At 49.2% G+C, this 25,108-nt stretch overlaps 14 protein-coding genes across 14 annotated transcripts; 6 read left to right on the top strand and 8 right to left on the bottom strand.

Moving 5' to 3' along the window:
- Positions 1-573: 573 nt before the first annotated feature.
- On the top strand, positions 574-1,561 carry FPRO_10568 (uncharacterized protein; the record flags this gene model as incomplete). Its single annotated transcript, XM_031231545.1, has 3 exons — positions 574-927; positions 977-1,064; positions 1,110-1,561. 3 exons carry the CDS (start codon positions 574-576, stop codon positions 1,559-1,561), a joined length of 894 nt encoding a protein of 297 aa, XP_031081571.1.
- Positions 1,562-3,038: 1,477 nt separating this feature from the next.
- On the bottom strand, positions 3,039-7,350 carry FPRO_10569 (related to NUP170-nuclear pore protein; the record flags this gene model as incomplete). Its single annotated transcript, XM_031231546.1, has 3 exons — positions 3,039-3,746; positions 3,799-6,944; positions 6,993-7,350. The coding sequence occupies 3 exons, from the start codon at positions 7,348-7,350 to the stop codon at positions 3,039-3,041; spliced, it is 4,212 nt and encodes a 1,403-aa protein (XP_031081572.1).
- Positions 7,351-8,207: 857 nt separating this feature from the next.
- Positions 8,208-9,264, bottom strand: FPRO_10570 (uncharacterized protein; the record flags this gene model as incomplete). The annotated part of the gene is made up of 2 exons (XM_031231547.1): positions 8,208-9,068; positions 9,121-9,264. 2 exons carry the CDS (start codon positions 9,262-9,264, stop codon positions 8,208-8,210), a joined length of 1,005 nt encoding a protein of 334 aa, XP_031081573.1.
- Positions 9,265-9,655: 391 nt separating this feature from the next.
- Positions 9,656-10,226, top strand: FPRO_10571 (putative ERG28-involved in synthesis of ergosterol; the record flags this gene model as incomplete). Its single annotated transcript, XM_031231548.1, has 2 exons — positions 9,656-9,718; positions 9,777-10,226. The coding sequence occupies 2 exons, from the start codon at positions 9,656-9,658 to the stop codon at positions 10,224-10,226; spliced, it is 513 nt and encodes a 170-aa protein (XP_031081574.1).
- A 150-nt stretch (positions 10,227-10,376) lies between these two features.
- FPRO_10572 (putative galactose-1-phosphate uridylyltransferase) lies at positions 10,377-11,620 on the bottom strand (the record flags this gene model as incomplete). Its single annotated transcript, XM_031231549.1, has 3 exons — positions 10,377-11,372; positions 11,423-11,474; positions 11,520-11,620. The coding sequence occupies 3 exons, from the start codon at positions 11,618-11,620 to the stop codon at positions 10,377-10,379; spliced, it is 1,149 nt and encodes a 382-aa protein (XP_031081575.1).
- A 388-nt stretch (positions 11,621-12,008) lies between these two features.
- Positions 12,009-12,287, bottom strand: FPRO_10573 (uncharacterized protein; the record flags this gene model as incomplete). The annotated part of the gene is made up of 2 exons (XM_031231551.1): positions 12,009-12,061; positions 12,113-12,287. The coding sequence occupies 2 exons, from the start codon at positions 12,285-12,287 to the stop codon at positions 12,009-12,011; spliced, it is 228 nt and encodes a 75-aa protein (XP_031081576.1).
- Positions 12,288-13,157: 870 nt separating this feature from the next.
- FPRO_10574 (uncharacterized protein) lies at positions 13,158-14,898 on the top strand (the record flags this gene model as incomplete). Its single annotated transcript, XM_031231552.1, has 2 exons — positions 13,158-13,250; positions 13,381-14,898. 2 exons carry the CDS (start codon positions 13,158-13,160, stop codon positions 14,896-14,898), a joined length of 1,611 nt encoding a protein of 536 aa, XP_031081577.1.
- A 508-nt stretch (positions 14,899-15,406) lies between these two features.
- FPRO_10575 (uncharacterized protein) lies at positions 15,407-15,823 on the bottom strand (the record flags this gene model as incomplete). The annotated part of the gene is made up of 1 exon (XM_031231553.1): positions 15,407-15,823. One exon carries the CDS (start codon positions 15,821-15,823, stop codon positions 15,407-15,409), a length of 417 nt encoding a protein of 138 aa, XP_031081578.1.
- A 405-nt stretch (positions 15,824-16,228) lies between these two features.
- FPRO_10576 (uncharacterized protein) lies at positions 16,229-16,549 on the bottom strand (the record flags this gene model as incomplete). Its single annotated transcript, XM_031231554.1, has 1 exon — positions 16,229-16,549. One exon carries the CDS (start codon positions 16,547-16,549, stop codon positions 16,229-16,231), a length of 321 nt encoding a protein of 106 aa, XP_031081579.1.
- A 469-nt stretch (positions 16,550-17,018) lies between these two features.
- FPRO_10577 (uncharacterized protein) lies at positions 17,019-17,759 on the bottom strand (the record flags this gene model as incomplete). Its single annotated transcript, XM_031231555.1, has 1 exon — positions 17,019-17,759. One exon carries the CDS (start codon positions 17,757-17,759, stop codon positions 17,019-17,021), a length of 741 nt encoding a protein of 246 aa, XP_031081580.1.
- Positions 17,760-18,299: 540 nt separating this feature from the next.
- Positions 18,300-18,682, top strand: FPRO_10578 (uncharacterized protein; the record flags this gene model as incomplete). The annotated part of the gene is made up of 3 exons (XM_031231556.1): positions 18,300-18,500; positions 18,553-18,588; positions 18,641-18,682. The coding sequence occupies 3 exons, from the start codon at positions 18,300-18,302 to the stop codon at positions 18,680-18,682; spliced, it is 279 nt and encodes a 92-aa protein (XP_031081581.1).
- Positions 18,683-18,857: 175 nt separating this feature from the next.
- FPRO_10579 (uncharacterized protein) lies at positions 18,858-19,386 on the bottom strand (the record flags this gene model as incomplete). Its single annotated transcript, XM_031231557.1, has 2 exons — positions 18,858-19,183; positions 19,272-19,386. 2 exons carry the CDS (start codon positions 19,384-19,386, stop codon positions 18,858-18,860), a joined length of 441 nt encoding a protein of 146 aa, XP_031081582.1.
- A 1,282-nt stretch (positions 19,387-20,668) lies between these two features.
- Positions 20,669-21,536, top strand: FPRO_10580 (uncharacterized protein; the record flags this gene model as incomplete). The annotated part of the gene is made up of 2 exons (XM_031231558.1): positions 20,669-20,910; positions 20,960-21,536. The coding sequence occupies 2 exons, from the start codon at positions 20,669-20,671 to the stop codon at positions 21,534-21,536; spliced, it is 819 nt and encodes a 272-aa protein (XP_031081583.1).
- A 1,349-nt stretch (positions 21,537-22,885) lies between these two features.
- On the top strand, positions 22,886-24,262 carry FPRO_10581 (uncharacterized protein; the record flags this gene model as incomplete). Its single annotated transcript, XM_031231559.1, has 1 exon — positions 22,886-24,262. One exon carries the CDS (start codon positions 22,886-22,888, stop codon positions 24,260-24,262), a length of 1,377 nt encoding a protein of 458 aa, XP_031081584.1.
- Between the last annotated feature and the right edge of the window lie 846 nt (positions 24,263-25,108).

The following is a 25,108-nucleotide window of genomic DNA, read 5'->3' on the forward strand; positions in this document are numbered from 1 at the left end:
GAGGGTTGAGTTGAAGCTGGTTGAAGCTAACTATGTGGAGATAAGATGCCACCCTGGACTCGACTCGACAGTGTATCACGTGTCACTTCATTCCAGCGCCAAGAGAGGGAAGCATTTGCAATGAACTTTATTAAATACTTTACATGCTTTGATATTGAATTAGAGTCAGTAAAAATAGCAGTCTTTTCTTAGTATAGAATGGGGAGCTAGGTAAGGAATTGGTGGAAACATCTGCAGATACGGGACCCTGAGTCACTCTAAACAATGATGGGAGGGAGTTGTTGTAACTGGCACAAGAAACTTGCATACGCACACAAACATTCGCTGTTGACCAATGCCCTATGATAAAATGTATGCTAAATTATGCAGGCTTCATAATAAATATTCGAAACCTCTGGAAGTACCGATGAAGGCTCCGAGTTAGTCTCCGTCCAGCGGTGACTTTTCGGAAACTTCCCAACAGACTCATATATAACCCTTCACGAACTGAACATATTGATACCGACAACCCAAACTAATTTCATGATCAAACTACTACGGCCAATTATAACAAGAACCCCTCGATTCATCAGAATGACTTCCTCAGACACCGCAAACGCCCTCAAGACTCTGAGAGAGCACTATGACAGCGCTACCATGGAAGCTCAGATGCTGTACGCTTCAAAGACTATGATGCCACACCTAATCAAGCCTCTTCCTACACAAATGGGGATATCTGAAAAGACCTCGATGCCTGTGAAGTTTCTGGATAATGCTTGTGGAAGTGGTGTCTTGACACATGCGGTCCAGCAGGCTTTGCCTAAGGATATCCTTGAGAAGAGCACGTTTTTATGTGCTGATGCTTCGGATGGTATGGTCAGTGTGGCTAAGAAGAGGCTTGATACAGAAGGATGGGTCAATACGGAAATTAAGAAGCTGGATGCGACGGTGAGTTGACTTACACCATAGGATGCCCAGACACTGACGAGATATACAGAACACTGGACTCCCCGAGAATTCTTTCACGCATGTTGGTCTTGGTCTAGCACTCCATGTCATCCCTGATCCGAATGCTGTTCTTGCTGGTAAGTCTCCTTCGAAACTCCTCAGAACAGAACTAACATGTCCAGACGCCAAACGCATCCTCAAGTCAGGAGGTATCTTCGGCGCAACAACATTCCACAAAGACAACACATTCTGGCTCCCCGATATACGCACAGCATTCGCGTCATTCCCCTTTGAAGCCAAACTCCCCGAAGTCATGAAGATGCAAATGCACGATCAAGGCGACTGGACAAACCCCGCATGGATCGAAGAACACTTAAAGAAAGAAGGGTTTCAAGATGTGAAAGTGACTGCGCACGATGACAGTTACACTATTGAAAGTGCGGAGGATTATATTCTGCAGTTTGGCATGATGCTGGGCTGGTTGATGAAGACTTGGTGGAGTGAGGAAGTGCAGAGGGAGCATTCGCTGGAGGAGGTTAAGGAGTTGTTGAGGAGGCATTTGGTGGAGAAGCATGAGGGCAAGGGATGGGGTATTGAGTTCAAGGTGATTTGTATGACTGGGCGAGTTGAGTAACTCAGTCCAAGGTTGAGAGGAATAGGAGCTTGGTCTTTCATATTCATGCTAAAACTCAAGATATGTTGACGACTAGAAACAAGAAACAAATTGGTTGTGATAAAGAAGAACAACTTAATAAAGCAGCCACCCTCTAATACACATTTTATATAATACAATATTAAGTGTATACAAAACGAACGACACTGTATCTTCTAGAATACATTAAAATGACCGCTTTTGCCCTCCACCCCCATCTAACTAACCCTTCTAGTTATGGCACTCCCCCCAGAATACCTCCCATCTATAAAGAATGACCTCCCCCATTTTCCCATCAAGTATCTTCATCCCCGCCCTGGACTGAAATACAGAATGCTCTCCCCTTTTTTGAAACCATATCCCGGCATTGGTAGTATGGCCGACCAACCCAAGCGATGTTTGTGCAGTTGAAGGTTCTCGCGAACGGTTGGTCTGGAACGTGGTACCCAGCGTAGCAGTTTTCGTGTATTTTTTATTTATTATGCTTGCTTGCGCTGGGTTAAAGACTCACGCTCGAAGCGTGGTGAAACGTATTTGATATCATTGCTGATGATTCATTGCGTTGGTGGGTTGTATGTAGGAGACCAGCTCCTGGACAGAGGAAAGGAAAGAAGTCGTTGAGTGTTTCAAGTCATAGTGAAGTTGGAGTCGTAAATGTCAAGTCGTCGAGACGAGTTGTGTTATAGAGAAATTGTTTGGTGTTCGAGAGCCGAGTTATAAAATACTGCTCCCCATACTAAGAGACAAAAGATTGTTGAAGTCTGCCTTGACAACAACACCACAGCCTCTCAATCTTATATATCCAAATTCCCTCGCCCCCCAAAACAATCCCCTAAGCCCGCTCCAAACGCAGTGAGGCCCTTTTGCTACGACTCGCTTTCAAGCGTGGCGTGTTGCCCTTCGCCCTGGTCCTGTCCCCCCAAAGTGAGGCGAACAACCATGCAGGCCTCACGCACCAATACCACCTCCCACCGCCTCCAAGTCTCACTATACAGGGCGAGCGGCATTGCAGTCAACGTAGCGCTGCATACACTGTCGTTGCCTTGTGCTACTGTACACCCATGCTGAATCATTAGAGTGCTGGTGACAATATCACTGGGGATGTCGGCGACACCGCTCTGTTAATGAGACGCAGCCTGATATAGGTAGGTAAAGATATCGCTTCGCTGTTGCATTTCTTTCCATTCTTTTCAAAGGGGCGCCGTTTTTATCAAACCCCCCATGTCTTGTTTAATAATTACATGTGTAAAAAAAACGAGAAAAACCCTTTGGACCTGTACAGTACAACGCACCCTCATGACAATTGGCGCCTATAGCATAGCATATCCATCATCCTTGACAAAAACATGTGGCCGCGCACCCCCAACTACCAACTACTCAAAGCTTCCCAATTCTCTAGACTCTAACTCACTGATGCTTGCTTCTCTCTCCATCCATTCTCATGCCCTCAGCTCGCTACCTATGCAAATCTGAGGCTTCCCGTCGGAACCCGTTGTGACAAACCATCCACCTCTCTCTTCAGCAGCTTGAGAACTCGCCTGACATCAGCAAGGTCTGCACCGCCGGCGTTGTTTCCATGTCCGGGTGGTGGCAGGGCGGCGTCGCATCTCTTGAGGAGGTCGGCTACAGAGGGGCCAATAGCACCACCCTTTCCGGCACCTCCACGTCGACGGGCTTCAGCCACCCAGTCGTTGACCACATAAACGATGAGTTCAATCATGCGGTTTCGCACAGATCCACTGAAGCCGTAGTCTTGACTATCGAAAACGCCCTCCAGAACACGGACAATCATGTCATGCGAGACGCCCAACGTAAGGAATAGTTGGACGGGCCAGGTGGGATCAGCGCCGATTGTAGCATCTTGTTGGTAAGCCACTGCGTAACGGCAGAGCTCAGGAAGTAGGTCTTGGATGGGGAAGATGAAGCTGTCGAGGGATGTGCGGTGGGCGATGTTTTGGATCTTGCTGGTCACAGACTCGTAAGGCAAAGGGGGCGATGGCATTCCTGGTTCTGAGTTCTCTAGGCGAGACATGACCTCATCGTGTGTCTGTTGAATCAGGTTGCTCCATGTACCCGAAATCGTCATATGGTTGCGGTAATCAGCAACATGGTAGATGAGCAGGCAAAGGTCGTAGTAACCGGCTTGGTCGGCATAGTCGTTGAAGAGCTGCAGCATGTGAGTAATCATCATTGGCTAAGGGAGAACAGTTGAAACCTACCTCGGAGAGTCCCTGGATCTTGCCCTTGAGAGCTTCCTCAATCTCGAGGGCTCTCTCAGGGTCGATACGGTCGTCAGCTCTCAAACGTTCCAGGAGATCATCCTGGATGTGGGCAATCTCAAGCAGCTCTGTGACACTGTGGTTCAGCAGCTGCTGTTGCTGTCGGCTAACACCAGTCGTTGAAACGTTGGCATTCGCCTTGGCCAAGCTGAGCAATCTGATTCGGTCTTTGATACTGATGGGGAAGTCGGAGTTGGCAAGCTCCGCCTGCACCTCGGCTGCATCAAAGAATCGACTTCGGTTGGTGTAGAACCGGCAGAGCAGGTCAGCATGCTCAATGTTTGTACCAGCAAGTCGCTGGAGGAAAGTAATAACGTGGGGTGAGTCGATAGCCAAAATTCGATCTGTCCAGCCTTGTTGGATGTACCATTCATAGAGGTCAAAGTGGAACACCTCGTCATCCGACCCGTTCACCACCTCGTAGGCCTCAAGCCTCTTGGTAGCAATCAACGTCAGCCTGCCATCGACCATTTCAGGCTCACTGCTTGATGCAGCGTCCAAGTGACTCAGAACGTCATGGATCATGTCGTAACACCGCTTGCGATCATTGAAAGCATTGGCACGAGGGTCTCCGGAGGGCTTGCCGTCGTTGACCCAGGACAGAGCTGTGTTACCCCTGTCCTTCTCCCGGGCGACCACAAGGCACAGCTGGATAGCACCGGCATAGTACTTGAGGGCGATATACTGTTCCACAGCACTCTGAAGGTTGGCAAAAGTGAGGCTACCAGCAACCTTCTCAAAGAGCCTCAAGCTCTCATGGAGTAGGCTTCGCGACTGGTTGGTCTGAAGAGGTTGGTCAGAAGCCCGCTTAAGCTGCTCCTGGGCTTTGAAAGTAACGACATCATCTGGGCTACAGAAGCTGCCGCATCTCCTTCGAAGGGCGTCAGCAACAGTTTCAACGTTGGAGCCACTCTCGATATTGCGGTTAACAATGGCCTTAACGAGCAGCTTAGCAAGGTCCTTGCCGTCAGTTTGAGAAAAGAGCTTCTCGTATGTCAGCTCCTTGAGTTGTTGTTGAGCTGTAGCGTCGAGGCGAGTGTAGATATCAGCAACCCGCTCATCGAATAGCATAAGCACAAACGAGATACCCTCCGAGATGCTCTCCATCAGCTTCTGAAGAGCATGAAGGGCTTGATGTTCGGCCTGAAGAGCAACTTCCTCCTGGCGACTAGATACATGTTGGAGGTCAGATGGGCCAGACAAGCCTTGGATGAGGCCACGGTTGGTATCAAGGAACCTCCTTAGACGCTCCAAGTTCTCCTGAACAGTATTCAACTTGGAAAGGGGAATTGTAGAACCGATGGTGACACCGCCATTAGGAGAAACACCCGGAGCGATGACTACTGACTTCCACAACTGGCGTACCAGTCGGGAAAGATACAGAGCTAGAGCGTCGTGTCGGGACGAGAGGTTAATGGAATCGGTTGTAAGGGATGAGCTGTCGGTTTCGGCCATCGTAGGCTGCCCACCAAAGTCGACAAATACGGATCGTGCTCGATCTTCAGTTGCCTGGTCGATAGCACGAGCTGCACCAGGTTTAGAGTCACCTCCGTGACCACAAGCAACAGCCAGAGCGGTAGTAACAGTCTCCACGCGACCATAATTGTTAATAAAGCGGCGGCAGACCAGTTCCAACCCCTCATCTCCAACAGCACCTCGAATAGCAGAAGCAAAGATATCCACAAAGCGCCTTCGTCGAACGATGTGTACACCAGTGTTGGTGAGAATTGCGAATTCGCTAGGCGCATCGTCGAATTGCACAGCCAACTCATTACCGAAGCCAAGTGGTTGTGGTGCCGCTGCGAAAGGTTTTGTGATTAATCCAACAGCTTCAGCTCGGCTGCCAATGTCAATCCAGCTGGCAGATTCATGGTATTTGAAAGGAGATGTCGGGGACGTGTTCTTAAGACGTCCCGTCTCAGGTCCAGAAACAAAGAGGGTATCCTCATTGGGATTAGATTCTTTGCTCACAAAATCCAAGAAATATCCAGGGGCAAATCGAGCACCTTGTCGGCTGTAGGACAGCGAGGTGGATTCGGAATCAGTGATCGACTCGGAACCAGGGTAAGTAGACCGACGAGAGGTTTGTCCAGGAGGGAACTTGATGAACTGGACCTGCATACTTTGGGGTGCCAGGTTTGTCGAGGAACCGTAAATGTAGGATGCAGCACTGGTCGCGCTGAAGAATAGACGGCACCCGGTGTTTGTCAGAGCCATCAAGTGAAGCTTGGCCGCTTCCTGCTTGGAGATAGGGCTGATCGAGACAATGCTGACTTGGTCACTCAACAACCTAGATTGGTTGATCATGTGAGCAATGTCGCGAAGACAGTGGACCTTCTCCTTCTCAATAACCTTGTTCAGTCGGTCGGGGCCTTCCATATGGTATGTTCGGATGGTCGATCGGCTCGAGAGGGTATACACGAGGTTTCTCGAATCGTCGATCACGATATCAACAAGGTGTTCGGGGGTCTTATGAGACCAGAATCCACCTTGCAGTGTGACAACTGAGGACCAGCCGGGATTCGTATGGTTGATCTTACCGCACCTATTTGAAAACCACTTCTCCTCAGATTGATAGTAAAGTTCATTAATGTCGATGTCGTTGCTTCCTCCAAAGAAGATTCGACCGTTGGCAGATCCAGTAATAACACGGACGTCGGTACCACGAAGGGGGAGCTGCATTTTCGTTTGGTAAAGAGATACTGTCTTGGAGCCTGAAGGGGTAGCGGTGGCCGAGACACCTAGCAAAACAATGTCTGAAGAAGTCGCAACAACGAGGATGTGTGTGATGGTGTTGACGAAAATGCCTGGTTTAGGAGGCACGAGCGCGACAGCTTGGATAGTATGTGGTTGGTCCTCGAACCCGATCAGCTCGGGGTCAGGGTGTGTGTAGTCCCATAGGAACAGCGAGTTATCAATAACGACCCAGGCGTGGTTGATCTCAGCAAAGAGTCCCATCAGAGTCTGAAGCTCGCCAGCGTTGTAATGGTCGAAGACTTGGTTCGGAATGGGGTACATCTGAGTTTTGTGGAAGGGGGCCATCGCAGAATCGGTATTTTCAAGGTCGTAGTCGGACGACGCGCCCTCTGGTCCTTGTTAGCTGGTTTCTTCGCATCCAATCTCTTGTAACCTACGTCGACAGTATGAATCCAAGTCGGGATACCGGCCATCAGACTGGAGACAGGCATTGATGGCCCTGGCCGCCTTGACAACGGGGGGGACATTTTCGGATCGAAGAGGTGGCAGCGCAGTAGGGACAATCAGATTATCGTTGCTAGTTGCCCTTGGTGCAGATGGCGCAGTAGCTGTGACACTTCGCGATGACGAGACAGGCGCCGAGCTCTTATGCGAGACGGCCTGGTTGCTATCGTTGCCAGTGAAGAGCTGTCGGCGCACAGAATCAGAGCCCGACTGAAACCTCGAGGCGACGGCCGGCGTATTCAAGAAGGCGCCTGGAACTGGCCGGACCGGAGTTGTTTGTGGAAACGACATTATGGGCAGTAATATCGAAGCCCTCGGCGGGCCTGCGTAGCTTCACCAATTTCGTTGCTATACCGCTGTAGGCAGATCGCGGATCATCAAAAGTGACGGACTCAAGGCGCGTGGATGGAATTGCGATCAATATCCCAGTCCCTCGTAATAGCGTGGTAAACCTCGTGGGGGGTTTTCGCTTTCGTCGCGTCGTCGTCGGGTTTGAGATAGAGTCTATAGAGAGAGAAGTACGCTTTGAAGGTGATAAACAATTTGACGAGAGCTTGGGGAGGCTGGATATGGAGCACGGATTTTTCGCGACTGGGGCGTGGCGCTAGGACCGTTTTGGTGCAAGGCTGAGAGCAGAGTAACCACGCGTCATGAAAGCTCTAAATCACTGAGAATCAATCTTACAAAATTAATGAAGCTGAAGACAATGTAATTGTTTACTTATTAATTATATCTACATATACTCATCCAACGACTAACTCTCTGAGCCAATGTACTGGTCTGTTAGCACGCAAATTCTTGATCCACCTTTCTGCTCTAGGTACTTAGACAAATCCACACCAGAATATGATAATTTTTGTTCCTGGGCAAATACATGTAGCTCAGGTAGTACAATGCACAGGTCTCTTTGTTCCGCAAGCCAACGTTGCCATATATGCACGGCAAACATGAAGGAATGTCTGACGTTACTGACCCTGTACTTCACGCTTTGAGGCGGTTGCATAATCTGTATACATTACGGTTGTCATACCACAAACTAGCTCTCATGACAGCTGAGTTTACCTCCACAGCTGTTATATTCCTCCTTTTCGATTATATTCCTAGTATTCCCTGGCTTCTCACTTCCTTTCTCTTATTTCATCCTTCGTTTACTGCTTCTTAGCATCGCGAGCAGCCTTGCGGAGAGCTCTGCGTCGAATGTCCTCGTGCATCCTCTTGTTGAAGAAAATAGTGATTGGACCATTAGCACCAGGAATGTTCTCAATGAACCACAGCATGAAAGCATGGCTCCACCAAGGAGTATAAGTGTTGGGGGCAGTCTGATAACCACCGAGTCCAATCTTGCCAAGAGTAGCCTTGACAAAGTTGCGAGCGTTGGGAACAAGAAGACTAGGGCGGCGGACCTTGCTCATGGCGGTGGTGACAAGGTGGCTCAGGACAAGGTAGACATCGACTTTGTGGTCAGCAAGCTCAGCGGAGAGTGCGTTGCTCCACTGCTGGAGGAAAGCCTTGCTACCAGAGTATGTCGCCAAGAGAGGAGTAGGAGTCCAGCCACCGAAAGATCCCATGGTGAGGATAAGACCGCGCTTTCGCTGCTTCAGAATAGGAGCAACGACCTGAGTAACTCGGAGAGTACCAATGCAATTGATGGTGACAATGTTCTGAAGCTCCTCCTTGGTGGTCTCGAGGAAAGAAACGGGGATGCTGTGGCTCTGGCCAACGTTGTTGATGAGAATACCAACATCAAGACCAGAAATCAGCTCGCTCAAACGCTCGTAGTCGGCATCGTTGTTTTGGGAGAAGTCCATGTCAAGAACCTTGACTTGCAGACCCTTTCCAGGGTACTTCTGTTGAATCTCGGCAGAGAGGCTCTCGAGCTTGGACAGGGTTCGGGAAACGAGGACGAGGTTGAAGCCCTTGGCAGCGAGCTGCAGAGCATATTCCTTGCCGAGGCCATCAGAGGCACCGGTGATGACGGCCCAAGTGCCAGGCTTTCCATACTTGCGGAGCTATAGACGGGATTGTTAGTGGAGTCCAGCTGGGGGTTGTAAAAGGACATACGTTGGTGCCTCCAAGCACGAAAGCGCTGAGGACAAGCTGGAGATAGCTCAGAATCTTGGATCCCAAGAAGAGAGCACCAATACCAGCAAGACCCCACTGAAGAGGCTGCGGTACATTATGGAGGAAGTTTGTAATGGCGTCCATATTTGAAGAGTGCAACAAAACAAGCCGCCTATGTGAAGAGAAGGAAGAGGAAAGGAAGAAAAGGCGACAATCACAAGATAAATACACTATGGATGGATGCCCCTCGGCTCTTGAACTGGGTCTTGGCTCTCAGGCCGGACAATTAATTGAATTGAATTTTTAGGTGGTATTACCCCTGACGTTGTTGAGTTGGTCCAAGCTTCTCCGGCCTTTGGTCCCCGATTACAGGTCCCTCTCTCCCACCAAAAACAGCCCGACCATCCAGCTCGTCTTACACCAATCTCAACCCGCCATTTTACTTCTACAACTGCATTGCAACCACCGCAATAACAGTTGTTGAGATTCTCTGATTCCCGCTTATTCGATTCCACTTGTCTTCAATTTCGTCGAAATGGATATTCTCAAGTCTATCCTCCCCGAAGCAAAGGGTGTTCTACCCTACTACATGATCATCGTAAGAGCCACTCCCCCTACACCCAAGAACCAAATAAGATGCTGACCCCTCGCTCTAGCTGTCCATCATTTCGATCGGAAACTCGCTGCAGACGTATACAACCCTACACTTCTCCCGACGAGTCTACAACGGCAAATTCGTCCGCAACCCCAAGCTCCCTCCCAAGACAGACAAGTTCGAGCCAGAGGATCAGATCAACAAGCTTGTTCCCGCTCAGAACGACCCCAAGGCTACCGATCAGCTTACTCCCCTTGCTGGAAGACTTTTCGGTACCTGGACTCTTATCACTTGCGTTGTTCGATGCTACGCAGCTTATAACCTCCACATTGGTCCTGTTTACACCATTGCTTACTGGACTTACATTGTCGCCCTGGGGCATTTTGCCAGTGAGCTCTTCGTTTTCAAGACCATGACTTTTGGCCTCCCTCAGTACTTCCCTTTCACTCTGGCTTCCATCTCTCTTATCTGGATGCCCCTTGTCCGTGACTACTATGTCGAGTATAACTAAATCATGCGACAAGTGGTGCGACTGGTGAGTGGCGGTGAATGTAATATACACATGGCAGGCAAATACTAGATGCCTTGAAATCGGCATAACGGCAACTTGTTGTTAGATAAAAAGTTTAGATTTTAATGTTTTAATGCCCGGGCTCTATGCCTATAGATTCTTGCGATATAGCTCTCCTCCACAATTCCTCAACCGAACTGTGGCCTGCTCAGGAGTGATATCACGTTGAGGCTCGGCTAGCAGCTCATATCCAACGAGGAACTTCTTGACCGTGGCTGAACGCAGCAGAGGTGGGTAAAAGTGCATATGGAAATATGCGCTTTCCAACTCCTCTGGTGTTCCGTCAAGAGGCGCCTGATGAAGACCAGAACTGTAGGGAAAGTTGCATTCGAACAAGTTATCGTATCGTCGGGTGACTTCTTGGATGGCTTCGGCGAATTGGAGTCGCTCCTCGGGCTTAAAGTCGAGAAGAGATCGGATGTGTCGCTTGGGAAGAACAAGAACCTCGAAAGGCCACACAGCCCACCAGGGGCATACAATCACAAAAGCATCGTTCTCCCAGACAACTCGTTCTTGCTTCTCGAGTTCAAGCTTAACATAGTCGCCCAAGAGATGTCGGCCGCCGTGTTGATCTCGGTATTTGCTCATTTGTACGAGCTCCTTGCCAGGTTCCTCGGGCATGGTTGATGTAGTCCAGACCTGGCAATGAGGATGGGGGTTAGAGCAGCCCATAGCAGCACCCTTATTCTCAAAGATCTGCATATATCTATACTGCTCCTCAGGAGAAGGTGCAGCGTCCTTTGGCATGGAAATGGCTAACTTATCGGCTTCAGCGGCCCGGGGGTTTGACGGTGTCAGATGGTTGGCGTAGATTCGAGTCCAGTGCTCAATGACGGGAACAATCTCCTCAGCTGTCATGTCTGCAAGTGTGACGTGGTGCTTGGGTGAGAAAGTGAGCACGTAGCACACGCCCTTGACCCCCTGAGCTTGAAGCAGAAGAGATTCCAGGTCATTGGATGAGGCGTTCGCATCATAATCTGGCTGCTCTTGCTTGACGGCGCTGTAGTCGTTCACAAAGGCAAAAGTCTTCTCATAATTCGGATTTTGGTCGCCAGCGGCTCGTGGGTTACCGGGACAGAGATAGCACTGGTTTTGTCAGGGGATTGGGTCGTTATGATGTGATGTCATGGGCGTACTTTGGGGTCATATTCTGGAAGCTTTGATGCGACAGCGGCCTCTTGCTGGCCTCTATTTCATGTCAGACAATTCCTAATTGAAGCGTGAGAAACTCACTGCCAAGGTCGCTTCGTGCGATGAGGTGATACAAGCAGCCATGAATCCGTAAGAGGATTGTATCGACGGTGAGAAATGTCGTCAAGAATTTGATCAGGCATGATGATAGTGGGGTGACAATTTAAAGTGAATGAGGGGTTGATGAGAGTCAAGGAAGATTTAGAGAAGGGTTCAGCTTTAATTTATTACTGCTAGAAGCCGAGGCTAGCGATAGAAGAAAAAAGATAGATAGCTAACTAACAAAGACTCCCCGGGGATTCTGAATGGCGCGGTTCAACGGTGATATTCTCGGCCATGTTTTCGGGGGAGTCTTTTTCCCAAACCAGATGCCCCCAATATTGGATCTCCACAGTTGGGACACCAGTCATCATGGAGTAAGAAAGCTTCAGACCTTATGAAAGGATGTCAACCTAGATTCATAAAAAAGAACCCTAGAATCATGGCAACCTACCCGAGTCTTATTGTGACTTGGAATCGCAGTCCAAAGTTTTATGGTCCGGGTGGTGGTCCGAACATTTTTGAGAACCAGGACCTTTTGGCGTCTATCTCAGATATGTGAGTTACTGGTTTGCTATATTAGGGGAAAGACTTACATGCGGCATCCCGGGCAACTGCAGATTTATACATGGATCGAAGCATTTCCTCATGAGATGGGTATTGGCCGTTTAGTTGAGAGTCTGCCGGTGGTGCTAATCGCTTTGGACGCGGCGGTGGACGAGATATTCGTGAGGGACGAAAGAAACGAGACAGTCTTGAAAATATTGCCATATTCCAAATATATCGAGAGTAAGAATGGTGAGTAAGGTAGTAAGTGATTAAACGAGCTGATATAGTTGTCGCATTTCTTTATATGCATTTATGCTGTAGCAATTGGTCGGCATTGTTATGCAATGCCTGAATGGTGAGCCAGATGTGTTATTTGCAGTTGATATCTGTGGCTCAGAGCTTATATCACGATTCACCAGACAGAACTCCAGTAAAGCAATGAGTTTGTCACTTCCAGACTGTGGAGATTCAATAATGGGGGATGGCGTCACGCTCGTTAACGGGGCCTGAAGATGCCAGAAGACTTAGACCTTACATTAGATGGGAGAATAAATGAAAAGAGTCAAATAGCACAGCTAAGCTGTTGCTAGGATATCATAAAATATCCTATTATTGTCTAAACTTCTCTGTCAACTATTTAGAACTCGAGTCTGAAGGCCATTCCCACGTCACTTGCCCAAAGCGGGGATATGCGGCCCGGGGGGACTTCTTCCACGTGACCTATGATGATTCAAGCGTGGGGTTGCTGCTAGTGGATACTGGCTCCCCATTCGAAACGACCTAATCCGCGCCCTGCAAGCTCAGGTCCAGTGCACTTCAGTCCCAGGCCAGCTCCTGTCAGAGCAAGCGTAGACGCCATAATCAACAACATCCGCCCCTCGACAAATCGACCCATCACCAATTCCATCAATAACCACCTGAAGCCGACATTTTTCATCGAATTTCGCGTCGCGTCATCGCCCCCAACAATCGCGCATCACAAAATTCCTTCTTTTGCGCTTCCATCGCGCCTTGCGCTGCCTCGAACCCGCTGCTACTTCTAGACAGGGGGGGTAACGACGAACCTCCCGGCCCGACATCGCAGCCGGCGATATGGGTGTGATACGCAAGAAAACAATCACAAGAGGTGGTGAAGGTGGTGTTAAGTACGTTTGCGATGTGTGCTCGTCAGATATTACATCTACGGTAGGTCATTTGCTCTGTTGCCTGTTGCCCGAAGCTTGTTTGGAAACGTAAAGACGCGCTTCGGAGATATACCGGCTAAACTCAATGCGATGTCATGATGGAGTTGCTAATCATGTTGGTGTTGACCTAGGTCCGCATCCGATGCGCCGACTCCGACTGCAGTGACTTCGACCTCTGCGTCTCGTGTTTCGCCAAAGGTGAATCACGAAATGCTCACGACCCTGCGACACACTCTTTTCGTGTGATTGAACAAAACTCATTCCCCATTTTTGAGAAAGAATGGGGCGCCGACGAAGAATTACTCCTCCTTGAGGGCGCCGAAATATATGGTCTCGGCTCCTGGGCCGATATCGCAGATCATATTGGCGGCTTCCGTGAGAAGGACGAGGTTCGCGATCACTACTTATCGACTTACGTCGACTCGCCTCATTTTCCACTGCCCAAACGCTGTAGCCCTCATGATTGCGAATTGGCCAACGAAATACCCAGAGAAGAATTTCAGGCACGCAAGAAGCGACGAATAGAAGAGCGACGAGATGCGGCTAAGAACGCGCCCGCTCTACAGCCTAAAACAAAGCCAACAGCTAGTGTACCTAGCTGCCACGAGATTCAAGGATACATGCCTGGTCGTTTGGAGTTTGAGACCGAATATGCAAATGAGGCAGAAGAAGCTGTCCAACTTATGCAGTTTGATCCAGGCGATGGATTGAACCCCAGGACAGGCGAGCTTGAACCTGAAATGGAACTCAAGCTTACAGTGATGGACATTTACAACGCTCGACTGACACAACGTGTAGAGCGTAAAAAGGTTATCTTTGAGCATAACCTTCTTGAATATAGAGAGAACACAAAGCTGGAGAAGAGGCGGACCAAGGAAGAAAGGGATTTGCTGCAGAAGGCCAAGCCATTCGCCCGCATGATGAACCAGCAGGACTTTGAGGAGCTCAATCAAGGTCTTCTCGATGAACTCAACCTACGACAGGCCATTACGCAGCTACAAGAGTGGCGGAACATGCGTATCGGTGACCTTCGAAGTGGTGAAAAGTACGAGAACGAGAAAGCTTCGAGGATCCAGAAGGCAATTCCCATGGGTTCCATGGATCGCGAGCGACTGGCATCTGCACAGAGGTCTAAGCAACCTCCTCCTCCCGAGCCACCGAGTGGATCTGCTCTTCTTATCGCCCCCGAACTTCCTGCTAGACTGCTACCAACGCCTGCTGCGGAACTCAATGGCGATGTAAAGCCATTAACAAATGGTCATACTGATGGCCTAGCCAATGGCCAAACAAATGGCCAGGTCAATGGAGTGACCAACGGAGTTAACGGAGTAAATGGAGTAAATGGCTATGCAGCTCCTAAGCAGAGATACACGGCCCAGCCCATCTCCGGCGTACAACCAATGCCTATGACCCAGGACACCGCCCCAGACTTGCACCTCCTCACACCAGAAGAGGTCAAGCTTTGCGAGATCATCAGACTGCAGCCCAAGCCATATCTCATGATCAAGGAGCAGATCCTCAAGGAAGCTCTCAAGACAAATGGCACGTTAAAGAAGAAGCAGGCAAAAGAGATATGTAGGTTGGACTCGCAAAAGGGAGGGCGCATATTCGATTTCTTTATTAATTCAGGATGGGTGGGCAAGGCGTGATCTGGTTGTTTACTGTTTATAATACCCTTTTGAAGACGAGGAATGGAATTGGCGCTGAGCGTTTGCTGGAAATTATGTAGTATATGTTAGGCTTCTGTGGATAGATGTCGCCAGTACAATGTTAAAGAATTAGCTACTCATTTTCGGGTCTCCAATTAGATGCTATTGGACCTATATACAGGTATAAGACGATATAAGAACTCGCCCCTAAGTATATAAATACTTAGACAGTTAAGGGTAAAGTTTAGTATTTATTTCACAGGCAGTCTTAGAGTTTCACCAGTCCATAGTTTTGTGTGCTGAATTCATCCATTGGACTAGTTCTACAGTGATGTGCCTAGTCTCCTGACCTTCATGTGCCTCCTGATCCAAGCCAATTGCAACTTGGCTAATATCTACCCGATCCCCCAACATAGAGTGTGTTTCTTCAAATAAGACTACATCATAGGCAATGCCTGGTGCAATTCTCGGCATCTGGGGAGTAGCAGCATGGTCCAACAGATGTATATCAGCATCGTCGGCAATATGGAGGTGGTGGTACACGGGGTTGGTTGATAACTTCCGAGTCCTTGGTGGTTCCAACGGCACGTTCGTTGGCGGTCCTATCGGCACGTTCATCGATGCTTCCTTGTTCAAGATCGCCTTCGTATGCTTGGGGAGGCGGAGGGCCTGAAGGTGCAATACCTATAGGCTCAGGGTACAAAGGGTACCTGGGCCCAGGGTATAGAGGTCCTTGGCTCCGAGGTCCTGGTGTCGTTGGAGGCGGACATGGCGGGCATCGACGACCCATGAGACACTTGGCGAACATGACGATAAAACCGACTGTTACCATGACACCAATAGTCCAGGAAATGATGCAAATGATGGACATTCCTGAAGGGTCATCATTTGATTGGTGAGGCTGATAGTGTATAGGGACGTTCATGTTGGGCTTCTTTTGGTCTCGTGATTGATGAAGTGATAAGGGTAGGGATGGTATAAGTGACGAAGGTTATCAAGTATTTTTTGAGCTGCAGTATATCAGATGCTATTGGCAGGATGTTTGATGTAATGAGTTTTGACTGTGAGGTTGTTTGATGGTGAGCCAGTCGAAAGTTGAGTTGGGTAGAAAAGGGGGGGAATGTATTGGCGGATAACCTTGATGATATATGTCGTGGATTCGAATGATTCGGTGAGTAAGTGACGAGAGTTGCAATGTGAGACTTCTATTGACTCGAGGCGCATGTGGCTGAAGTGAAATGATAGAGTTCCAAGGCCTGATCACCCACACCAAAGCGCAAGCCTCGAAGCCGGTGAGATCATGGGCTCGGACACCTCATCCACGCGATGGCTACGTTGAATCTGGTTGAAGCGCCTTGTATGCTGGGATATAGGAAGGCGGAGGAGTACCAATAGGCTTGTAAGGCGGAAGCTCAGTATCGTGAGATCCGCGAAGGGAAGTTGAAGTGTAAGACGGTATAGGCTGTTCGGGGGGGTTGACGAAAATGCTTTCATAGTTTTCCTCCCGATTTACCACGACATCTCCTTGCTCTTCATCCTGAAATTGTTTTTTCGATTTACAGCCATAGGCGATCCAATAGCAAATCCAGTAGACGACAGCAATGACAACGCTGAGTATAGCCCACCCTAGTACTACGGTGTCTGCGCCCATGATGTCTCGTTCGATTGAGAATAGAGGCGTTTCTTCGTGGATACAAGTCGAGGCGTAATAGAAAATTAGGGAAAGGAATGATGCTGTCATGGAAGTGAGTCTGATTCTCTTATATAGCCCGAGTTGCCTATCAGGGTTAATTTAATGCTCAGGCAAGTTAATGCTGGTATTTGAGTTACTTCACTGAAGATTCTTCTTATGAGAAGATAAGTCCAAGTTGCTAAAGCTTTTATTTTTCTGGTCCTCGCACATTTCTAACTTCCATTTTCTAGTATAGACTCTTGGCTGCCTAGTTCCTTCCAATCACGAAGCCATGGACAAGTGTTTTTGCAGAGTTATTCCCAAGCTTACCCAATCACAGCGAAGAAAGCAAACCCTCTTCCAGCTGATGACCAGATGATCAAATCGCGCGAATCTTTGGCTATGGGCATTTCAGAGGGTAAGTCTTAGGAGCGCACGGCTCTCTGGACTAGGAGCAGTGAAAGGAGTGTTCAGGGGCCATACGAGCAGGCCGAGGTTCAGGGAGAGATGAGCAGTAGGTTGAATCCAGTCGGCCCTCTTCAGCAGCCTTTTCGCCTGCTCGAACATACGAAGAATCTCCGTAATCTGCCAAGACTTCCCGGAGCAAGACGAGATGGTGCTCTTCGAATGCGCCTGGACAATCCTTCAAGTGATAGATCGCATTCTCGAGATCTACACTGTCGGATCTCTTGACCCATTTCCACCCAAATCTTCGACCAATACGCCTCAAAAGGCTTCCTGCACACTGCATGAGAAGGAGACATCCACTGAAGACGCCTAGAAGAAGAAGTATGATGAGAAATACAAGGAGACCATCGCAGTGGGCAGACGGTTCTTCGTCAGATCGGCTAGTCTGAACACCGATTCTGCCAGGAAGAGAAGGGGGACGGATAGAAGCGCCGGTGATGTGGGAGACACTAACTGTAGGGAGACGACTTGGGCGCACAGCATCGTTGGGTGAAGGGAACTTGACATTAGCTGGGGGGGCACTGTGACCAGGCCTCAACTTCTCGTCTCCCTTTGTGGTTGACACCTCTTTCAGTGGCCGCCTGTTAGTCCTGAAGTCTGGTATCCATTGGGCGAATGGGGTCTTGGTGGGAACAGGAAGACGAGACTTGGTAGGGATAGGGTCGAGGGAACCAGTCAGAGGTGACCCCTTAGGGATGTTGTCGTATGACGAAACAAACATTTTGAAGGATGAGGGTTCTGAGGTTTGAGAAACGCTGGTTATGCCGAGCGGACTTAGAGAATCGGCTTGACAAATGTTTGACTGTTGGGGAGGGAAAACATGGACATGTCATAGAAAAAGGCATCATTTTATAATACTTGGGTGTGAGTTTTGATGAAAGTTGCTTTCTTTTGCCCTATCCGGTTGACCAATTATGGAGGAGTAGCTCACGGCCGTGTTCAAAGTTGGGTTCTCGAGTTGCCCAAAGCTTCAATAGGCCTTGAGAGTATCGAAGGAAGCTTTTGCAAGTGGTTCCGAAGAAAGTAACTATATAAGTCCCTCCGGCTGACCCAATCGCATCCAGGAGATATAAAGTCATCAAGTTCTACGAACTCCTCCCTCCAAATCAGTTATACTTTTCGACCTTTGGATCAAAAGCTCACTCACATCGACCGCATCAATGCCTATGCTGTTTCAAATCTAACCACGCCTCTTATTCTCTTTAATCCACCAAGACCATCAGAACATCCGACCTCCCACCAATCATCCACTACCCTCACCATGTCACCCTTGCCAGACAACATCAACCTGTGTAACGGGTATCAACCCCAGACTCGGGATGTTCAGGGGGATGGATACTACCATCCCTCCGAGGGTGAATACGGCACAGTCGATCACTCAACCGGGTTCACCTGGTGGTCGAACCCTGCGGACGCGAGAGAGCGCACTGCGGTCTTCGGGATAGTGACCGGCGTTCTCGTTGTAATCATCTTTCTTATGTTCTTAAAAATCCGCAAGCTGAAGAAGATGGAAGCAATGGTTTAAGCTGATCGGCGATCATGACGTATCTGTAAGTAGACTCTTCTTCACAATCAGTGTTATTGGGCTAACATTTCTTCCAGTCAGACACGAAGCGGAATGGGGGCCATCTTCTCTCTGTCTGATGACGGATATACATCACCTCATCACAGTACCCTATTGTTTTAGAGGTCATCATTTGGTTGCCCTCACTCTCTTTGCCTGGTCCAGTCTCTCGAAAAGTCTTGTTCAAAACACAATGGGAATCATGAGATGGAAGTAGGGGTTCTATCGGAAGAATCAACTCTAGCTCTGAATAAATTAATAATTATCCCACAAATCCTTAACGTATCCCTCCGTCAATCGTTCATCTTCTCCGTAAACCTCTTGCCATCCTGAGAATCCCCTGTCCAACACATAAACATCTTGACCGCTCTCTCCCTTGGGGTCTTCACCCATGGACTTCAAAAGACCATCCCGCTCACGCAGATACTTTAGTGCCGCACTCGGACCCCGCTGTTGACTGAGTGCGCAGTGAAAGACAACTGTCTTTTTGTCTTTCAGGCGACGGACCAGAGTTGGCATCATGGCGTCGAGAGTATGTGCGGGGATGTTTGTTGAGCCCTTGATATGTCCACCAATGTAATCTTGGAAAAGTCAGCTGAGCTGTCACAGAATCAAATTGAATCGAGAATGAGTTTTCTTCTCGCAAAAAGGGTTTGAATGCTAACTCACCATTATCACGGACATCAATAACAGCGAACGTGGGATCTGTGGCGTTGACTTCCTCGAGAATCTTCTCGGAGAGGGATTTGGCTGAAAGCCGCTTGAGTGAAGCGATTGTTGTCATTGGGCGAGCCTGGGGACGAAAAGGCGCGGCTATTCTTTGTAAGATTCGCATGCGGGAGTGAGGTTGGGATACTTGGGAAAGGTACCCGAAATGGATCAAGATGAGGCTCATGTAGATCTGACTGAGGCGGAGCTAAATAAATCTACTTTTGGTCCTTGGCGGCGGAACCCCCCACGTGCGTGACCAATCCTCGGGGAGCAAGAAAATATAGGATTTTGATATACGGTATTAAAATAAACTCAATAAATGATATCCTAAACTCATGCTAAGTTACCTAAATTTTATTATCGCTTAGGACCGAAATCCTAGGTTTTTTTTCCTCCTCTGGTCAGTATTGGCGTTGGTGATGGTGCTCTCCAGCGTAGAAAGCAAATCAGGGCTCAACCGAAGCTTAACTATGGGCTTGAAGTTCCATGGTCAATTTTGTGCTTCAATACTTTCCTATGGATCAGTGAGATTCTATGTTGGAGACCCCAAGTGCTAGACTTTACTCCCTGTCGTTCTGTTACGAATCCAAGATAGACAACTCCTAACTCTAAGGAGCGAAACATTGAGAGCAAGACCTACAAAATTAATGTGACGTACTGTTATTTGATTTCAAGAATCTTGACATTGTAAGCTCTATGACGAAACACGGCTCGCCCTAGAAGAGAGTTTTCTTGTAGTACCTAGGAAGAAACAATAACAACTAACTTGGTTGTTACTGTCACAAAGCTCCCGAGATTAGCAGCCAGACTTCTTAGCGAGTTGATGAGTCCAACCCACTATTGACAAATAAATGTAGTACCTACCTAGCGTTTGAATACCATTCGAAATAGAAAAACTCCCTTTAGAGCTGCAATTCACAACATGGCCAGTTGACAAAGCTCACTGTAACACCGTGTAAGTGATTGTGGTGCTGCTACCCTGTAGTCACACCAAGACAGAGACAAGATCCCAGCTTCTACCCCTGTAAAATGACATATGTCGCACCAAACGACCGGGGCCATTAGCTGACCATTGATCAATTCCGCACTGGCACAAACCTAGACTACAAACCCACCAACTAGACTGACAAACTACCCGCTCAACCAACAATCTTCTGCTGCTCTAGGCTCTTGTTTGTTTTCATGACCCTTTTGTCAATTGTACGCTTGTTATGACCATCTCTGTTTGTATGCGACTGCCGCAAACGATTCGTACCGTTAAAATTACTCTCAACTCGCTGCGACCACTTTCTTTACCTTGCACCAGCAACTCAGCTTTTACCCCGCGACGACACAGACTGTACTCTACTGCAAAGATGGGCTCGCAACCGGAGAAGGAGAATGGACGTGTGGATCTTCGTCCTGAAGAAGTAATTGGAGACCTGGGGTTCACGCCCATGGTCAAGGTCGCTGACCCATGGACCGTTGACAAGGTGGTCAAGGAGATTCCTGGTGGTGCGCCTACTGAGGACTCCTCTTCGCCGCTCCCCTTCTTCCACATGCTCGAGCGACTCAAGACTACCAAGCGGGAAGGATGGAGGCGATTTGGTATCTCTAGGTAAGGAAAATAGGTCTACAGGCTCCAAGACGTCACTAACATGCGATAGGGGAGAGTCTATCGCCGACCACATGTATCGCATGTCTCTAATCTCCATGTTTGCGCCTCCCTCTCTCGCCCCGAAACTCGACCTCCCTAAGTGCATGAAGATGTGTCTCATTCACGATATGGCAGAGCTACTTGTCGGCGATATCACACCCGTCGACGGCGTTCCCAAGCCCGAGAAGAGCCGACGCGAAGCGGAGACGATGGACTTTTTGACCAAGAACTTGCTACGAAACGTCGCTGGCGGCACCACAGGCGAGGACATCCGCGCAATCTGGCAGGAATATGAGGACTCTGAGACACTGGACAGCCACTTTGTGCACGACGTGGACAAGATGGAGCTTCTGCTGCAGATGGTGGAGTATGAGAAGCGCGGTGAGGGCAAAATCGACCTTGGCGAGTTTGCGTACGTCGCAACCAGAATGACGCTGCCGGAGATGAAGGCCTGGGGCCAGGAGGTTCTCAAGGAGCGGGAGGCTTTCTGGGGAAGCAAGCAGCATGTCCATGGGGAGCAGGGTGTTAGTGGAGGTGTTACATCTGAGCGAAAGGGCCAGCAGGACAACTACTACAACAAGGATTAAGTGATAGGATACGAATTTAGACTTATGAGAAGGACGGGCGAATGATACCAATGAGTTGAGGTCATGGCATATGGCATAGAAGTGCTTGGACGCAGGGGGGGGGGGGGGGGGTATTAGAGCAGTTCACGCGATATGAGGCATAGACTGAATAGATGTAATGGCAACGATTAACGATGTTAAAGCACTCTTGAACTCCGCGAACCCTCATTGTTGTGATCTATTTGAAGACACCTGTGTTGATCATTAATCGTCTAGGACAACCAAGGATATTAGAGTAATTAAACCAAGACAATATAGAAACGCAAATGAGCCCGATAGCCTGATATCTGATATAGATAGGAGAGAAGGGAGACCTTTTAGCTTTTTGTAACTGGGTACGAGCTGTTTCTCTAATGTTCCTCTAATACTCCTCTGATACTTCTCTAATTCTCCTCTAATATTCGCTTTTTGATGCTCTTGGTTAGCTGAACCCTGCCGATCCCCATCAAGTGGACCAAACTCTTGGAATCAGCCACACAAGAAGAAGCTGGAGCTATAAGCCGGCAGCAAGCCGAAAGCTTCCCGTTCTCCGCATACCATTCCTGACAAAAGGGGATGGGCCAGACTGCCCACCTGGATATTCGTCAGATATTGAGTCTTTTTGAGGTCTTATTCTCTCATCATACAGATTACCTGCAGAGTAGAGTACAGAGTAACTGTGCTCTCTACCTACTCTATCGCGGCTGTTGAAGCAACTGCCGGGATCACTACCAACTGACCAATCACACCTCGTCTCTGACGCTGGCTACAGGCGCTGGCCCCCCAACCATTGTTTACTTGCCCCGTCGACATTTTGCCGCCAGGACCATCTCTCTAATCCAATACATCATAAATCCATAATCGAGCCTCACTTTCAAGGCGGCATCTCCAATACTGTGCGTGCATCTAAGGTGCCCTCCCCTCTCACACGAGCGCCATACTTTTGGCTGCGTCTATTAGAGTTGGGCGCTTGCAGCCAGGCAGCCTCCCCCTCCATGCGACCGTCATCACAAGACACAACCTGCTATCTCACCTACCTTACCTAGTCACGAGGCGCTCAACAATATCGCCCATCGCCATCGCAAATCGCCCTTCGAGTATCGCTTCCCGGTCGATTGCAATCTCGTCTCCAGATCCGAATATTCGGTTTGCATCTACCCCAGACCCGCTTGTGCGATAGACGACCTGAGATGTGTCTCGGCTGCTGTTAAGCTTGGCCTCCACTCGATAAGGTCATTCGTCTCTCTATCGACCACGCGCTTGCGCGCACATACCGACCAAATCAGAAGGCACTACCCCCAGGCAGAATGACGATTCCTTCGCATTTCCATATGTCGGGCGGCTTCAATAGAGAAGGCGTGCACCCTGGCCTGTTTCGCCCACCCATCTCACCAAGCTCTAGCACCAGCTATGGATATGCTTCGCCCTACAGCACAGCAACCCCCGACGGACAAGCTACCAAACGAAAGAGGCCTTGCCATGACATATCGCGATCTCAGGAATTCCGCTTCCAGGATGATTCTGATAGAAATGGTTATTTTGGAACGCCAGTGGCTCAGATGAGGAATGAGGAGATGCGGTACCAACTTGCTGGACAGCTTGATACACCGAGTTCTGGTCCTTTTAATAGCGGCATTCTCGACGAGAGCATGTATTCGGACACAGATTATCGCAAGGCGCTTGGCTCAAAACGAACCCACGACGATATCGATCATGGAGCTGGACCGACACAGCTGTTCAATCTGCCTCCTCAGCCGATACAGTCCCAAGGCTGGGGAAGCTTCGCATTCTCGACTATAGGAGGCGTTGTTGGACGTGTATGGGAGTTTTGCAAGACAGGCTCATTTCGAGGTTTCCAGGCTGGCGGTGGTAAGGCCTTTACGATGAATTCCGGCAGGGTCGAGGAGTTGGACCAGACACTATTCGAGAGCCAGCATCTTCCCGGTCGATTCCCGCCATCGCAAGAGGATTACTTCAACCAACGTCAGTCTGATAACGCAGAACAAGGCGGCAACAGCGGCGCATCCACGCCTACAGCACCCCATCCAAAACGAAGACATACAGACACGAAAGATGAACTTGGCAGGAATTGGGTCATGGTGAGTGATGAGAAACCAGCTGAGCCTGGACCCAAGCCTGAGCCTCCGCTGCGACGTCCATCTTATCGACCGTCCCCTCGATCACGAAACTCGGGCCCCTCCATGACTACAGGTCGACGCATCAGTGCCGCTCCATCAGCCCGATTCTCTACTGCCTCTACGCCCGGTCAGCGACGATCCGCTACCAATCGCCCGACTAGTCGTCTATCACACGCAGCAGCATCACCTTCTCCACGGCCTGCATCAACCGCGTCATTCGCGTCACTTGCTCCCCTCGCTTCTCCTCGGATAGAATCGCCCAGCAGGATACCTCAACCCACTCGCTCCACTCGCCGAAGTACCACCATCTCATCGCCGATAACAAAGCCGTCGTCGCACCGCCGGTCTCACTCTAATGCCTCAGTAGCATCAGGACGTACATCAGCAGAAGCAAGTCCCCGTCTGACCGCAGAAGCCAAGCATCTCGCAGCACGCCGTAAGATGGAAGAACGAGATGCAGATGTGCGGATCAACGCTTTCAACAAACAACTACAGGACATGATTCGCCAGGGTAGAGAAGCCTTGGGCACGACGATTGAAGTGGAGGGTAACTGGGAGGATGACCTGTGAACGACTCCAGCTGCCATCCATCCATCCATCTATCTACCTACCTCGTGACGACCCATTAGACATTCTGAAGCCACCTTCCTACCTCGTGAAATCTCTCACTGATACCCTCATTTCTTTCGTTTCTTACTGCCTGGGCAGCATCGTTGGGGATTTTGACAGGACTTTTGTTAAAGGGGAGATCTCTTTTCGTTGGGGAGTTGATTAAGGATCTGGGCGTTGAAGCGAACGGAAACTGACTCTTTGCATGTATCAGTCACACACACAAACTCACAACTGACTGACTGACTGATTTCTTGGCAGTTATAAATAACTGCCTGATTTATTCGTTTACCTCGAGGATCGATAACCTTGTCTAAATAAGCATAAAAACCTTTCTTCTCTTGTCTTAAACTCCTGTTTAACTCCGTAGCGGACTACCAGGATGGATGTCCGCGAAAACGGTGATATACCAACCCAGCTTCTATAATAGGGAAAACGTGAAGGAGACGAGTCGCTCCAATCACACGGAGCTTCGCTGTCAACAGAACGACCAGGCTGTCTCTCTAGGCCCGGGATATCGTACCCGAAGCGGAGCATCGAAGCCCCTAGTTTATTATTGCACGTTTGATATCATCTGGGGAACCTCAGGACAAATCCTTCCCGTTCATGGATGTTCCCTGCGGCTGACGGTCTTTGTCGGCCTTGTTGATTGACTTCTTTGAGGTCCTCGTATTTGCTGTTTATGTGAGAACGTTAGTCTTTGTTAATCAGCCTTGGCTACGTCTTGGCAAGGCCAGCTCAGAGGGACACCGGTGATCGTCCATTGAAGATGGGGTGCGTTGTTTTCTGGTCTCCTTTATGCTATGC

This window comes from Fusarium proliferatum (genome assembly GCF_900067095.1).
Source record: "Fusarium proliferatum ET1 genome assembly, contig: FPRO_scaffold005, whole genome shotgun sequence".
Taxonomy (NCBI): Eukaryota; Fungi; Ascomycota; class Sordariomycetes; order Hypocreales; family Nectriaceae; genus Fusarium; species Fusarium proliferatum.